Here is a 17,277-nt window from a genome sequence, read left to right on the forward strand (position 1 = left end):
AAAATTGAATTTTAGTGGCTGCTTGTTCTGCATCTGTTAAATTGGTCATGATTTTTTTCTCTTTATTCTATAAAGTGTATTGCATTAAAATAACCAACTTTCTGAGGTTAAGCACAACTTGATCATTATGTATAATTTTTTTATATATTGTTGGATTTGGTTTGCTAAAATGATACTATTGTTAGTGAGATTAGCTTGCAATTTTCCTTTTGTGCTGTCCTTATCAAATTTTGGTGTCAAATCTAACCTTATAAAATGAGTTGAGGAGTGTTCCTTTTTTGTCTATTCTCTGTATAAGGTTAGGATATTCTATAAAATTAGATTTGTTTATTCCTTAAATGTTTGATAGAATTCATCTGTAAGACTGAGTGCCTTTTATGTTTTCTTTGTAATATTTTTAACCACTGATTCAGTTTCTTTAATGGCTATAGGAAGGACCATTTATATTCTCTTTTGCTCTTGAGTCAGCTTTGGTAAGTTTTAAATTTCTTCTTGAGTTAGTTTTGATAAGGAACTTACACATTTCATTTTAATTTTTTAAATTTATTTGCATGAAATTGTTCATACTATCTTATTTTCTGTTTAATCTCTGCAGTATCTGAGATTATATTCTCTTTTTGTTCTTATATTCCTTATTTTTTTCTTCTCCCATTTTCTCCTTAATTTATCTTGTCAGAGGTTTATATTATGGTCTCTTCAAATAATAAATTCTGGCATTGTTTCTATTATGTATTTCTGTTTTGTTTTCACTAATTTCTACTCTGTCATTTCCTTCTTTTTATTTTTCTAAAAATTTTGCTGTTTTCCTAACTCAAATTCACATCTTCTTTTATTTTATTTTTTAAAATATATTTTACTGATTTTTTACAGAGAGGAAGGGAGAGGGATAGAGAGTTAGAAACACAGATGAGAGAGAAACATCGATCAGCTGCCTCCTTCACCCCCCCCACTGGGGATGTGCCCGCAACCAAGGTACATGCGCTTGACAGGAATCGAACCTGTGACCCTTCAGTTCGCAGGCCGATGCTCTATCCACTGAGCCAAACCGATCAGGGCACATCTTCTTTTCTAATATAACCATTTAAGCCTATACATTTTCTTCTAATACCACTTTTTTTTGTTTTGCATTCTGCTGATTTTAGATATAATTTCTTCATTATCATTCAATTCCAGATATTTTCTAAAATCCATTATGTTTTATCCCATAAATTGTTTAGAAAAGTGTTTTTTAAATTCAAAATATATGAATGATACTATTTCCTCTACATTTGTTGAATTCAGTGTTTGTTATGACCTAGTAGAGAGTAAATTTTCATAAATGTCCTATGTATACTTGAATAAATAGTCTCCATATATTATATTATAATACCCATTTAATATATTTCCGGGCTACTTTATATGTTTTATTTTTGGTTTTGAGTAACTTCAATATGATGTGTCTATATATGGATCCTCTCTCTGTCTTTGTCCTCTTCTTCTCTATATCTCTTCTCATTTCTATCTGTTCTTCATATGTATCTTTAATTCCCCTCCCCCCCTCTTTATCTCATCCCCTGTCCCCTACCCTGTGTTCTTCTCTTTCTTACCCTGCTTGGGATTCATGAGCTTTTTTTTTTTTTTCATGAGCTTCTTGAATTGGCATCTTTTAGCAGTTCCAGAAAATTATCAGTCATTTTCTGGCCTCTCATTCTGCAACTCAGATTTAAGTTCTTGTTTCCTTGTGTATTGTGTGATTGATTGATTGGTTGGTTGATTTCGGGTGGAACTTTTTTGTGGAAATTGAGGCATAAGTTGAAGTCGAGAATCCAGAGTATATTCAACTGTTATTTTAGATCACAATCAACCTGGGATCACTTAAATGTAATGATATGCTTGAGGTGCTTGGGACCACTTAAATTCCATGAACTTGCATTGAGATTATGCGTTTGGAGGCATAATTTTAAAATAAATAAATAATAATTGTAAATTTATACAAAATGTGCAAAAATAGTACAAAGAGTTCCTGTGTCCTCTATACCTAGTTTCCCATAATATTAATGTCTTACATTACCTCTGTAATTTAGTCAAAACTAAGAAACCATAGCACTAACTAAATTCCAGACTTGATTCATATTTCCACTTATGTTCTTTTTCTGTTCTAGAATCCCATCCATGATACCATGTTGCATTTAGTCATATGTCTCCTAAGTTTCCTCTATCTTTGACAGTTTCTCAGGCTTTCTTTGTTTTTTATGACCTTTACGATTTTGAATACTGGTCATGTATTCTGTAGACTGGCTCTCAAGTTAGGTTTGTCTGATGTTTTTCTCATCATTAGATTTGGGTTATAGGTTTTGTGGAAATACCACAGAGATGAAATGTTCTCATCGCATTATATCAGAATGTACGTGATATCAGCATGATTGACTTACATAGGAGGCGTTTACTCTGATCATGTGGTTAAGGGAGCGTTTGCCAGGTTTCTCCATTATAAAGTTACTATTTTTTCCCTTTCCTTTGAGGAATGGGAGATTTATCTTCTTTCAACTCAAACTGAGTAGTAACAAGCAAGTTTCCTTGCTGTCCTATTCTGTGATTTAAGATTTATATCTAAATTACACTTGAATTGTGGGTAGTGCTTTTTGAAACCCAGGTCTTATATTGAGGGTCTATTATTAGCTTCCTCACCTTGGATGGGCTTTGGGCTTTATTTCCTGTCCTCCTCAACATGGATTAAGTTCAGGGTTCCCAGGTCTCTGTAAAAATCCTCAAGGCTAAAGCTGACTTTAGTACCCTGGTTAACCTCTTATGACTCCTTACTTTTGGGGGGTAGTCCAGTAAATATGTTTAAAAGCTTCCTTTTGTTGTTTGTTATTAGTTATTTCTATTAGGGTATTTTAATCCAATGTAGTATCAGCAACGGAAGTTGGTAGGTATTTTTTGACATTGATTTTGACTATATTTTGAAATGTTAACACTTGGGTTGGGGAAAATTTATATCTTAGTATTAGTATGAAACTGGTAGTCACGCTCTCAGTCCTCTCTCCCCCTACTAATGTGTATTGTGTTCTTATGAATTCCTTGACTTAAGGACACTGTTTTCTCTGCTTTGATTGCCCTTTTCTCTTTTATCCTCTTGATCAACACTTACTGATTCAAAATAGTATTTAATTTTTTTTCCCCTCACGCTTACCCCTGTTCCCTTTCTTCTGCCTCCACACACAAAGTTAGATGTTTGTTTGGGCTGCCATAATACACCCTTCATTAGGAAATTCACTATTATATTCTCTTTGTATTTAATATTACTTATTGTTATATAGCATAATATCAATATTGGTTTAGATACTATGGTAGATGTTACTACTGTTCACCATTATTCAGTGTCATTTCCTGCAGGAAGTTTATGCCTTCTGCCTTGAAGTCCGGTTTGGCCATTTGACTTGCTTTAACCAATTAAATGTGAGCAAAAATGCTTCAGCTGATCTGCAATAGATATATATCATGAGTGAGAAATAAACTTAGTTATTTTAAGACACTGAGCTTTGGGGATTGTTACCTCAGTGTAACCTAACATATTCTATCTTAATTGACATACATGCTTGTCTTCCATCTGGAAGGTAAAAACTGTATCTAATCACTTTTATGTCCTTAAAGCTATCAGACTAATTTTCCTAAGACATTTTAATAATTATATATCCTGTGGTGTAACAGTGTAGCATCATATAGTGCAAAGAGCATGGATTTGGAGTCAGGCACATCCAAATTAAAATTTTTACTTTATGGCTTAGCTGAGTTACTTTGGAAAATGTCCTTGATTAGTTTCAGATTCATCATTTAAAAAATGAGATGTCTATAAAGTTGTTGTATACATAAGATACCCAGTACAATAGACATTCAGAGAATTTTCTTTTTCTTACACTACATTGACTGTTGAATCAAGTCTCTAAAGTCCCTTTCATATGCCTTTACTTAGTTATTTGGTTTAGTTGTTAAATATTTTTTAACTTCCGTATACTGGCAAGTGGTGAACAAGGCCTAGTCCCAGTCTTTAAGGAAGTTATAGTCAAGTGGCCAGTAATTCTCCCTCCCTATCTCCAAGTATTTAAATCATGTTGATACTGCAAGGCCTCACCACATCCTTGAAATTTTGCCCAATTTTTTCCCCATTTCAAAAAAGAAAATATTCAGAAGAGCATTCTCCCTCCTGATTTTTCAAAGCATATTAATGGTATCCATGTGTCTCTTACAATGTATATTGCATTCTGCTATAATAGGTTTTGTTATATTCATATACATCATGTATATTTTCAAGTTTCTTTTCTAGATTTTAAGGTCTTGAGTATTGGAATCTCATATTATTTATCTTGTATTCCTCAAATAAATGAAATGATGTGAGTAATGAACAGTATCACTTCTTAGAAGATCTTTTAAGAATTTTTGGGGACATTTTTGTTCGTCAGTGATTGGAGGGAGCTAGTGGTATTAGTGAGGAGAGACCAAGAGAGGAAAACTTCTTGCAGTGCTCAAGATAGTTTCTCAAATACAGTAGGTCCTCGGGTTACATCGGCAATCCGTTCCTACAGTGTGATGTAATGCGATTTTCAATTTTTGCCATAATTCGGAACCCACCTACATAAGCACCTATGTCACTCAAGTGGAGCACATACACAGCAATAATGAAGTGAAACAGTAAAAAAAATTTTAAAGAAAGGTAACAATTCCCGACCTTTACTTGTGGTAAATAAATAATCCTCTCTAATAAAAGGGCAATATGCAAATTAACCATCACTCTGTCACAAAGATGGCGGCCCCCAGTCCTCTCAGCCATGCCGGAGTCCCCCAGTCCAGGGGAAAAGGAGGGTGATGAGGCAAGTGTTCCACACCCAGCTGATCATGGGCCTCTGGCCAGGCCAGGGTGGAAAGCTTGGGTAAGAAGAGAAGGAATCGGCGAGCTGAGCAGAGTCGAGTGGCCCCTGACTCCTGGGCAAGGTCAATTCCAGGTGGCCAGATGGTGGAGGGGGTGGAGGATAGTGTGATAGGAGGGGCTGGTGGCAGAGGCACAGGGGTGAAAGCCAGTGGAGAAAGGGAGGAAGCCCTTTATCAGAGTTCCTGAGAATGGAGGGAAGTCATTTGCATTTCCCTCTGGGCCGCGGGAGGGCATGGAGTGGTCAGGCCCCGCAGAGAGCTACTGGCGCACAGATTTGTGTGCAGGGCTACTAGTAAAAAACAGAAAGCACAGCCCTAACCGGTTTGGCTCAGTGGATAGAGCGTCGGCCTGCGGACTGAAGGGTCTGGGGTTCGATTCCGGTCAAGGGCATGTACCTTGGTTGCGGGCACATCCCTAGTAGGGGGTGTGCAGGAGGCAGCTGATCGATGTTTCTCTCTCATTGATGTTTCTAACTCTCTATTCCTCTCCCTTCCTCTCCATAAAAAATCAATAAAATATATTTTTTAAAAAACCATAAAGTACATATGTGCATATGTCGAAATGACGGAACTTTTTTTTTAAATAAATGGGAGATGGTGACGTAACCAGGAAACGATGTACATCGAGTCTGATGTAACCCGAGGACTGCCTGTAAATAGTTGTCCTGAGTCCCACATATCTTTCAAATGTTCTACCAGATATTTCATGTAAATAAAAAACTTACTCATTTTTTTCTGAGCTAGAGCTTAAATCTATTCTTATATGTAAAAACTAGGATTTTTTACACAATTTTAGTATATACTGAGTTTTCCTGAAATATATTTATTACCTATGTAAGTCAAGGAAAGATACTTTGTTTTGTCCAGAACTTTACTAAGTCTTGCCCAACATTACAAAAAATCACTTCACCAAAGGCAGTACCACTCATGCAGTTGTATCAGTCTGTTTTTGTAGCTGTTGGATTTAAAAATAATTCTGCATGTACTTGTAGGTTTCCAACTAATTCCGTTGTCTTTTTGTGTCGTGCCCAGGTATTTACATATAGAAGTACATGTTACTTTTTTTTTATCCTCACCTGAGGATATGTTTTTATTGATTTTGCAGAGAGGAAAGGAGGGAGCGAGGAAGAGGAGAAGGAAAGGAGGGGAGGAGAGAGACATCAATGTGAGAGGAAAAACATCTTTTGGCTGCCTCCTGGATGGGCATCAAACCTGCAGCCTTTTGGTGTACCCAATGATGCTCCAACCAACTCAGCCACACGGCCAGGGCATGTGTTACTTTCTTTTAAAATATAAATGACCCTCCTTTAACTGACCTCTCCCATGTATTATATTAGAGCATTATATAATGTTCTAAAAGTGTGTATATAGAGATACTATATTATATATGAATTTCATTTCATAATTTAAAAGAGTGCATTAAAAATATTTATTAAAGGGACACTGACATGATATAGATCCACTGATTAGAGCCTTGCTAAATACAAAATTTGCTTTTAAAATATATATTTTATCTTTATTGAACATTAAACTATTCTCCGTAGAAAATATATATCACAAATATTCTGACAATTTGAATGATGATTTAGCTAAAAGCACTAAGAATTAGTTGCAAGCCAGAAAAAAAGCTTATGTAAACTTTATGCAATTTATGGAGAAACATATTGCAATTTATAACTTTAAATTTCTAATAAAAACACCATAGACTTTGATTAATGATTAAAACTCTCTATTTTTTCTTCATTATAGTTAATATATCCAGAATTTTAATTTTTAAAATTTAATTCTATTGTTTCATGCAGAGGATAAGAGAGGATATTTTGCATGGGGTTTTAATGATTTTAATTTATATTCTTTAAATCAGTTCTCTAGAGTCAGCAAGGAATTATTTTGGCTTAGATATTCAAAGTGTAGTTTTTATTGTTGAGCATATAAGATATATTTTATAAACTAAAGTTGCAGAACCAGATGGTTTTATTCTGGTATGATACATGTTAATTCATAATGCCTTATTTTCAACACCAGAGGGGTTGTGTCACATTCTACCATTGCCTTTTATAGACTATTTTATAGACAGAACTAGAAATTCTAGTTATATAAAGCTGTTCTAGCACAGGCTGGAAAGTAGGTCATTGTGACGGGGAGTATACCAAACCGCCCACTGGTTGCTATGGCAGTGACCTACTTTAAGAAACAAGGTCTGTTGACTCATGCTGAAATCATCTTTTGGAAATGGTATAAGGAAACTCACTGCATGTATTTTTTCTAATAGTAGTAAGCCAGTGATCTCTGGAGATTAAAAACAATCCTTAAAATGTTTAAAGGGAAGAAATATATTTTCTCACCTAGCACCTCTGCAGTTTATTTTGAACTAGTACAGTTAGTGTTATAATTAAATAACATGAGAACTGTGCTTCCATATAGGTAGTACACTTATGCAAAGTGATATAGTGAGTTTTACTGCCCTTAGGCCTATTTAAAAACTAATCTGTTGCATGTAGTTAATAGCATTATTAATTTAGCCTTCAAAGGATTATAATTTCAAGGGAACAATAAGTATGCTAAATTGGAGGTCTGAAAATATATTCCTGTTAAAAGTGTGTCCTTTGTATTTTCAGTATACAGTATTTTAAATCATTGCATTCAATATTGGATGCCTGTTCTAAGGCACATGTATTTGTAATATATAAAGGTTGAAATTGGTGTGTTCTCTGGAACACACTGAATCTGAACTCTGATAGAGCTCACTTGCTTCCCAGCTGAGGATAAAGGATGAAAGGTTAGACTTTATATAGCACCCTTTCAAGTAACATTATTTGTTCAGCACTAAAAAGATTTCTTATCTGTCAATAAATTGATACTTTGAACCTGACATATTGGAGGTTTTATTCTATGGTATTTTCAAGGAAGAATTATATGCTTAGAGATTAGTTGATTCAGGGTCTTAATTGCACTGTATCTTGCCATATATATTCATATTCACATTTGTCTTGTCACTGGAAAAATTTTCATGGAACCTTTATCCAAAGTTACATTTAGGGGAAATGATGAATTCAAGATGATTCTGTATATAGTTGTATATAGACTAATTCATTGTCTGCTGTTGGCATGCCCAGATATTTGCATATAGAAATACATGTTACTTTTTTCCAAAATATAAATTATGGCCCTGGCCAGTATGACCCAGTTGGTTGGAGTATCATCCCATGCACCAAAAGGTGGCATGATCCATTCCCGGTCAGGGCACATACCCAGGTTTCAGGTTCAATCTCCAGTTGGGGCGTGTACTAGAGGCAGCTGATGTATGTTTCTCACATCAGTGTTTCTCTCACTCCAACCCTCCATCCCTTCCTTCCTTTCTCTAAAATCAATATATACACACACACACATATACATTATTACCAAGGGACAATAATTATAACTTCTGTTTAATGATATCTGCCGAGTACTGGATTCTACTAGGTAATTTTATACTGTTTATAATCCTTTAAACACTGTATTAGACAGCCGTGGGCAAACTACGGCCCGCGGGCCGGATCCAGCCCGTTTGAAATGAATAAAACTAAAAAAAAAAAGACCGTACCCTTTTATGTAATGATGTTTACTTTGAATTTATATTAGTTCACACAAACACTCCATCCATGCTTTTGTTCCGGCCCTCCGGTCCAGTTTAAGAACCCATTGTGGCCCTCGAGTCAAAAAGTTTGCCCACCCCTGGTATAAGACAACTCTGTAGGTCATTTTATCCTGTTTCTAATCTTTTCAACAAATTGTATAAGGCACATGATGAGATTTGTTTGCCAAATGTAGAAACCAAAACACAGGTTAGGAAACTGTGTGGTTAGGAATGAAATACAGATACTTTATTTGAAATTCATCAGGAGAAGGTGGTGTGTGTGTGTGTGTGTGTGTGTGTGTGTGTGAGCTATAATATAAGGTGCCATCCGAAAGTTTCTTTAGGATGAGGTACATTATGTCCTTTGACAGTTTAGAAGATGAAGAAGTTACAGCTGGAAGACTGAAGATTAGTGGGGTATGAACTTGAAGAGATGAGAAAAGTATTCCAGGCCATGGGAAAAAGATGGAGCAAATTCCAGGAGATTGGATGTCTAGGGAAAAGAGATGTAGTTTGTCTTGGTAGAAGAGAAAGGGGAAATCAACCTGGAACCCTAAGTTAGTGGCCAAAGAAAAGAATTTGTTCTTTATTCTATAGGAGATCTTTGTACAGGAAAGTGTGCCTCAGAAATATTTGCTATTGTGTGTGATGGATTAGAGTAGAAAGAGATTGTTGGTAGGCAGATCTATTTTAGGCATTGCAGTAAATAATACCCGCAAGAAATAACAAGGTCTAGAATTATTGTAGCAAAAATTAGAAGTGATAGGAAGAAGGGGACAAAAAATAATAGATACATATAATCATGGTTACTATGGGTAAGGCACTTAAGTACATTTCTGTTCCTTTGTTCTAAGAGCTTCACATGTATTAATTTATTTAATTCTCACAACAATGGTGTGTATGATATGAATCCTATTTCTATCCCAGTTTTACAGATGAGGAAATAGAACTTTTCAGGATTGATTAAAAGATAGTAATTTGTTGCTAGACCTATTAAATTATGGGAAATCTGTGCAATGGGAATACAGTAAAATCATGAAAATTCTATTGCTTTAAAAAGATGTTCACTATGGATTAAACCAAGTTTATAGTAGATACAGTATTTCTCAGTTTTACTCTACTTTGAAGGATGTTAATTGTCAATTTTATACCTTTTATGAAGTTTTTTTATAATTCTTTATCGTTGGAAGTATTACATATGTCCCCTTTTTCCCCCCAATTGACTCCTTCCAGCCTCCCCCTGCCCCACCTCACACCCCAGGCCTTCAGCACCCGATTGTCTGTGGCCATGGGTTATGCATATATGCATACAAGGTCTTTGGTTGATTACCTCACACCCACCCAGCCTCCCCTATTAGATTCCTCACTCTGTTCCATGCTTTCATGTCTCTGAATCCACTCTGTTCAGTTTATTTTGTTACATTTTATGACGTTTTTAAAAAAGTGTTTTTCTTCTTCAGTCCCACCCCAAACTCCCATTCCCCAAGGATAGCTATTGTTAATTGCTTGGTATAAGTATACTTACAGTTATTTTCTTATGCACATATAACATAAATAGACACATGTAATGTAAATTTTATTTTATCAAAATGATATATGCATATAGTTTTTAAAGTCATAGTACAAAAAGCCTTGTAAGAAAAGACAGCATCACTGTTTTTCTTTTCTTCACAAGTCTTTTCTATTTAAAATATTTGAATATAAAGTAAGCATTATATTTTTAAGTACTGTACTTATATTTGAATACACTGTACTTCTGCAATTTTTATGTGAAATTACAGTGATGTAAATGATAATATCCATGGAAAAGAACACCATCAATAACATCTGTTTAGGGGGTAAACTATAGCATAGGGACTATAGTCAATAATATTGTAATCACTATGTATGATGCCATGTGGGTACTTGTATTATCGGGGATGGGGGGGAGATCATCTCATAAGTTTATGATTGTTGTGCTCAATTTGGCAGCACATATAAAAAATTATATAATTGTCTAACCACTGTGCCGTATGCCTGAAACTAATATAAAATAATACTGATGTCAACTGTAATTGAAAATAAAATTTAAAAAAATAACATCTGTGGAAGAAATACATTCTATTCCTTTGTTCTATTAAGTGCCAAAACAAAATTAATTCTTTGGTTGCAAAATTTTTCCTATTGCAACACATTGATTGCTTCAGTCCATATCATTTTTTACAGCAGTGATTCCCAAAGTGGGCGCTACCACCCCCCGGTGGGCGCTGCAGCGATCCAGGGGGGCGGTGATGGCCATAGGTGCATTTGGGGGCGATGAGTAACTGCTATTAAAATTTAAAAAAAATTAATTTCCAGGGGCTGAGTAATATTTTTTCTGGAAAGGGGGCGGTAGGCCAAATAAGTTTGGGAACCACTGTTTTACAGTGTTTGTTTGTTTCATAGGGTGTTTATTGAAAGCATTAAGAATGATTATTTAGCCCTGGCCGGTTTGGCTCAGTGGATAGAGCGTCGGCCTGCTGACTGAAGGGTCCCAGGTTTGATTCTGGTCAAGGGCATGTACCTTGGTTGCCGGCACGTCCCCAGTAGGGGGTGTGCAGGAGGCAGCTGATCGATGTTTCTCTCTCATCGATGTTTCTAACTCTCTATCCCTCTCCCTTCCTCTCTGTAAAAAATCAATAAAATATATTTTTTTTAAAAAAGAATGATTATTTAGCTTATGAACAAGAAAGGGAAAAATAAAGGGCCAATTATTAATTAATCGAGACATTCATTTTATTAATTAATCGGGTTCTTTTTCTTTTCTTTTCCCATCTTATCATTGACCTGCTTGTACCACATAGAAATATTTCTACCAAAAAGTTGAATAAGGCCTTAACCGGTTCAATGGATAGAGCATTGGCCTGCGGACTGAAGGGTCCCGGGTTCAATTCCGATCAAGGGCATGTACCTTGGTTGCGGGCACATCCTAGTAGGAGGTGTGCAGGAGGCACCTGATCGATGTTTCTCTCCCATCGATATATCTAACTCTATCCCTCTTCATTCCTCTCTGTAAAAAATCAATAAAATACATATTTTTTAAAAAGTTGAATAAGGAGAACTCTTACTATATACTACCAGATCTGGTAGAGAAGATACTGAATGAAACTAATGGTACAAAAAAGATTTAAGAATTATCTCTGCCTTGAATTATCCTCCCAGGACATTTTACTCTTCTGTTTAAATTTAAGAAAATTTAAAATTGCTAGTTCATTCAACTTTTTAATTTTTGATTTGACTTCTGGTATCTAAAAACGCTTTAGCCAAGCAAATACATAAGCTAGATGATTCCCAATAAACAATTATCACTAAACATTGTAAGTTACAATAATCTTTTCCCCAAAAGTATTTGCACATTGGTAGTGGTGGGTGAGGTAGAGTGAAGATGGAGTGTTAGTGGGGTAACTCTGAACCAAGATAGAAAAGGGATGTGGTGAAATATAAAAGTGAGAATACAAAGGCTTGTTTCCTATTTGTTTTAGAATGACTGTGAGACTACTGAAGGTGAAATGATGAGATGTCTTTTAACATCCACCTGAGTATAGCACTATGACTCCCCAAGCCCACAGAGATAGTCTTTCCAGCTGAGGGGATTAGGATATAGTTGAAATGTTACAGAAAATTAACATGAGGCAAACAATGAGGTTGAGCCTTCCAGGGGTGTGACATCTCTTTCAGATTTGTTCTTAGTGGCCACTCCATTTCTTCACAATGAAAGATGCACACTAAGCAGTCTTCTGGTACTGCCCCAGAATTGCCCCAGATATCTATCGTGGATAAACCTTGTTGGTACTTATTTCATTGGAAAAAAATCTGTAGCCGTACCTGCCTCATGAAATCTTTTTAAAAAAAATTGATTTGTCATACTTTACACTCAGAGTTAATGCCACGTAATTTAACGTCTATTATCAACTTCTTTTTCTTTAATTAGATTAGAAACTTGAAAATGAACATTGTTTTCTCTCTCCTAGATCCGTGGTTGGCAAACCGTGGCTCGAGAGCCACATGCAGCTCTTTGGCCCCTTGAGTGTGGCTCTTCCACAGAATACCAGGAGCGGGCGCGCACATACAGTGCGATTGAAACTTTGTGGCCCATGCGCAGAAGTCGGTATTTTGTGGAAGAGCCGGTATTTTGTGGAAGAGCCACACTCAAGTTGCCAAAGAGCCGTGTGTGGCTCGCAAGCCGCAGTTTGCCGACCACTGTCCTAGATCATTACAGTATCCCCCAGTAACATGCTCAAATTTTTAAATTACTCATTTGCTCAGAGTGATTAAATAGGATGTGTCTATTTTTTTTCCAGTAGAAAATGCTCTGGGTTTTTCAGATTGGTTTGTCTATATAAATTTGAATTCATTTCATCATGTTTAAACAATGAGATCAATTCATTTATTTTATTTCTTTATATAATTTTTATATTTACAAATTAAACTTTTGTTAACAGTCACTATTATTTAATGAAAATTAGTTATTTAATTCAGGAACTTTGTTAAAATACTAAGAAACTTTTGTTGTAGTTAGAAAACATTAGACATATAAAGTCTGGAAATAGTAATTTATATATCAGCTAGAGGCCCAGTACATGAAATTCGTGCACTCCAGGGAGGGTGGGGGTAGCCCTCAGCCTGGCCTGAGCCCTCTCACAGTCTGGGAGCCCTCAGAGGATGTCCGACTGACGGCTTGGGCCAGCTCCCCGCAGAGAGCAGGCCTAAACTGGCAGTCGGACATCCTTAGCACTGCCATGGAGGCGGAGAAGCTCCCACCAACGCCGTTGCACTCACCAGCCATGAGCCCGGCTTCTGGCTGAGCAGCGCTCCCCCAGTGGGAGCACACTGGCCACCAGGGGCAGCTCCTGCTTTGAGCATCTGCCCCCTGGTGGTCAGTGGGCATCATATTGACTGGTCATTCCACCATTTGGTCAATTTACATGTTAGCCTTTTATTATATAGGATTAGAGGTGATAAGAGATAAGATGATGGAGTTGGCTTTTCAACTTTTAGAATAACATGATTTTGCAGTATTTTATATCTTCTAAATATATATTTTAATAACTTTAATATTATCCTCTCCCTAGATTTTTGCTTCAATGTCTTGAAGACCTTGATTCTAATCTGAGAAAACTAAACTCTCGTCTGTTTGTGATTCGTGGACAACCAGCAGATGTGTTTCCTAGGCTTTTCAAGGTAATTATGCATAAAATAGTAATCTCTTGTCAGAGAAGACACATACTTGGTAAATAAGGTGTTCTGGGTAAAGTGTGGCAAATATAAGTTTTTAAATAAAAATTTTGTGGGTTTTTTCCTTTATTTAATAAAAAAGTTACACATTATAAAGTCAAACAGTAAAGAAATGGCTTATAATGAAAAATCTTTCTTCTGCCTTAAACTGCTAGTTCCTTTCCCAGAAGTAAAAATTACCAGTTTCTTGTATATTCATTAGAAATAATCTTTGAATAAATAAAAATGTATATCTGTGTATTTTTGTTTGTATGTCATTATCCCCCTTTTTACAAACACACCATTCTGTGCAATGCTTTACTTATATAACCATTATTTTAGAGATTGTTCCATATTACTTCCCAGTCTTTTAAATGGCTTCATAGTATTCCTTGTGTAAATATGCTATAATTTCTTTAACTAGTTTTCTACTGAACATTGAATTATTTTTCCACAGGCCTTTTGCTAATACAGATAATGCTGTCAGTGAACATTCTTGTCCAGATACACATATCTTTGATCACATGCGCCACTACATTTGTGGGATTATTCTTAGAAGAAGAATTTCTGGGCCAAAGGCCTGTAACGATTGACATGCTACCAATAATACAGAATTGTAGTGTGTTTTTTTAACTTGGTAGAATCGTAAAAATCTCCTCATCTTATTTCTTTCTTCTTTTTTCCAAATGAAAAAATTAGTCCTAGAGAGATTGAATGAGTTGACCAACGTCATACAACTAGCTCATGGAAGTACTCAGACCAAAAGCTGAATTTCCTAGCTTTTTTTTATTCATCCCTTCCTATTTGCTACCATTAGAATTCCAAATGTATATTTACTTTTGGTCTTGCAGCTGTTTAATTCATCAAGTTTTTATAATAGCAGTGTTTCTATTTTTAATTCAGAAGAGAACATTCCTTTCCCTGAATGAGAATGTTCCCAGTGCTGGGATTCAAGTAACACTTCCTAGCTTTTTCCCACTAGTATGCAAGAAACCTGTAATGTTTAGGGTTTGGATAATGCAAGAGTTTTGACTAGTGAAAATTTATTACATTAAAATTTGTTCACTACTATAGCTGCTTAGAGTCAGAATTTAACTTAGGTACATGGAAGAGATCGGAGTAGAAAGCATATCAGAAACAACAGTAATAGTTTATCAACAACTCATGAGTAAAATACTATGTCTGGGTAATTGCTTCAACCTTATCTCTAAATTCATGTGGTATAAGTAAAATGAATCCTAAGAAGATTTTAGTTGCTTTAAAAATAATAACTTTTATTTACTTGTTTTTTAAAAACTTGTTTAAAGTCAGCAAGTCTTTTGTGTTCTTTGTTTTGACCATTCTTTTGCATAAAATAGCATATAATTAGATTAACAGTCTTTTGCAATTAGATAATCTGTCTAGTCAGCTTGCAGAGAGACACATACACATATAGTGCTTATTATTTATTCTGATTTTTCCTTGGGCTTACATACAATAGTCTGTATAAAATGCCATTTGTGAAAACTTTCTTTCATATTTATTTACTCTGTCTAGAACATAGAGGGAATTAAATTCATTTTTTAATTGTATTGATGTGTGTTTTCTAAAGTGTTGTTTAGAGGTCACTACATGCATGTGTTTGGGGAAAAAAAGTCTAAAAGGGTATAAAATAAAAAGTAGGTCTCCTTCCCATCCCTATTCTTCACACCCTCAGTCTCTGAGAGAAAAGATACTTTTGTCCATGACTAGCTGACTCATTTGCATTATTGCTTCTGGTTTTTTGTTGTTTTTTTAATTTTTAAAAAATTTATTATTTTTTAGAGAAAGAAGAAAGGGTGAGGGGCGGGAGGAGAGAAAAGAACAATGATTGGTTGCCTCCTGCGCGCTTCTGGAGTGGGGATCAAACCCACAACCTAGGTATGTGCCCTGACTTGGGAATTGAACCCACAACCTTTTGGTGTAGCAGATGATGCTTCAACCAACTAAGCCATCTGGCCAGGGTGCCTCTGGTTTTATTATTTTAATACAGAAAATAGTGAGATTTTTTAATAGGTAAGTAATCCTATTTTTCACATTTGAGGTAAAAATACAATAGGTCTTCAGGTTACATCAGAGATCCGTTCCTACAGCACAACATACGCGATTTTTGCTGTAAGTCGGGACCCACCTACATCACTCACATGGAGCACATACACAGCAATAATTAAGTGAAACAGTAAAAAAAAATTTTAAAGAAAGATAACAATTCCTGACCTTTACTTGTGGTAATAATAAAAAACATAAAGCACATATGTACATACGTCAAATGATGGAATCTTTTTATAAATAAACTAGAGGCCCAGTGCACAAAAATTTGTGCACTGGCGGGGGGGAGGGGGGGGGCGGTGTCCCTCAGCCCCACTTGTGCCCTCTCACAGTCTGGGACCCCTCGGGAGATAACGACCTGCTAGCTTAGGCCCGCTTCTGGGTGGCAGAGGGCAGGCCCAAACCCTAGGTGCAACCCCTGGTCGGGCTCAGGGCAGGGCCGATTGGGGAGTTGGGGCACCGCCCCCTGTCATGCACAGAGCAGGGTGGATGGGGAGGTTGCGATGCCACCCCCAGTCACGCTCAGGGTAGGGCCAATGGGGGGTTGGGGCGCCACCCCCTGTCACATTCAAGGCAGAGTCGATGGGGAGGTTGTGGCGCCACCCCCTGTCACGCACAGAGCAGGGCCGATCAGGGAGTTGGGGCGTTGCCCCCTGTCACGCACAGAGCAGGGCCCATCCAGGGGGGTTGGGGCTCCGTACCCTGTCACACACAGAGCAGGGCCGATCAGGGGGTTGGGGAGCTCCCCCCTGTCACGCACAGAGCAGGGCCGATCAGGGGGTTGGGGCACCTTCCCCTGTCACAAACAGAGCAGGGCGGATAGGGAGGTTGTGGCCCCGCCCCCTGTCACACACAGAGCCGCAGGGCGATCAGGGGGTTTGGGCGCTGCCCCCTGTCACACTGCTCCAGGGGCCAGGAGGCCTCACAGCTCCACTGATCCCAGTGCTGGGAGGCCTTGCGGCTCTGCTTGACACCGGGGCAGTGAGGCCTCGCTGCTCAGCTGATCCTGGTGCTGGGAGGCCTCGCTGTTTCGCTGATCCTGGGTTCGGGAGGCCTCGCGGCTCTGCTGATCCCAGTGCTGGGAGGCATATTACCCTTTTACTATATAGGATAGAGGCCTGGTGCACGTGTGGGGGCTGGCTGCTTTGCCCTGAAGGGTGTCCTGGATCAGGGTGGGGGTCCCGCTTGGGTGCTTGGCCAGCCTGGATGAGGGGATGATGGCTGTTTGCAGCTGGTCACACCCCCTTCAAGGTGGGGGTCCCCACTGGGGTGCCTGGCCAGCCTGGATGAGGGGATGATGGCTGTTTGCAGCTGGTCACACCCCCTTCAAGGTGGGGGTCCCCACTGGGGTGCCTGGCTAGTCTGGGTGAGGGGCTGAGGGCCATTTTCAGGCTGGCGGGTGACTGAAGCTCCCAACCTCTCCTTTTTTTCTTTTTTTCTTTTTTATTCTGGGATTT

At 37.5% G+C, this 17,277-nt stretch overlaps 1 protein-coding gene across 2 annotated transcripts in view; it reads left to right on the forward strand.

Annotated features, from left to right (window-relative positions):
• The window catches only part of CRY1 (cryptochrome circadian regulator 1), a 48,652-nt gene that overhangs the window by 17,400 nt on the left and 13,975 nt on the right, over positions 1–17,277 (forward strand). For both annotated transcript variants that reach the window (XM_006092723.2, XM_014459155.1), the window contains exon 2: positions 13,612–13,720. In XM_006092723.2, coding sequence (XP_006092785.1) covers positions 13,612–13,720 — 109 coding nt within the window. The remainder of the gene's footprint in view (positions 1–13,611; positions 13,721–17,277) is intronic.

This window comes from Myotis lucifugus, unplaced genomic scaffold, assembly GCF_000147115.1.
Source record: "Myotis lucifugus unplaced genomic scaffold, Myoluc2.0 scaffold_103, whole genome shotgun sequence".
Lineage (NCBI taxonomy): Eukaryota > Metazoa > Chordata > Mammalia > Chiroptera > Vespertilionidae > Myotis > Myotis lucifugus.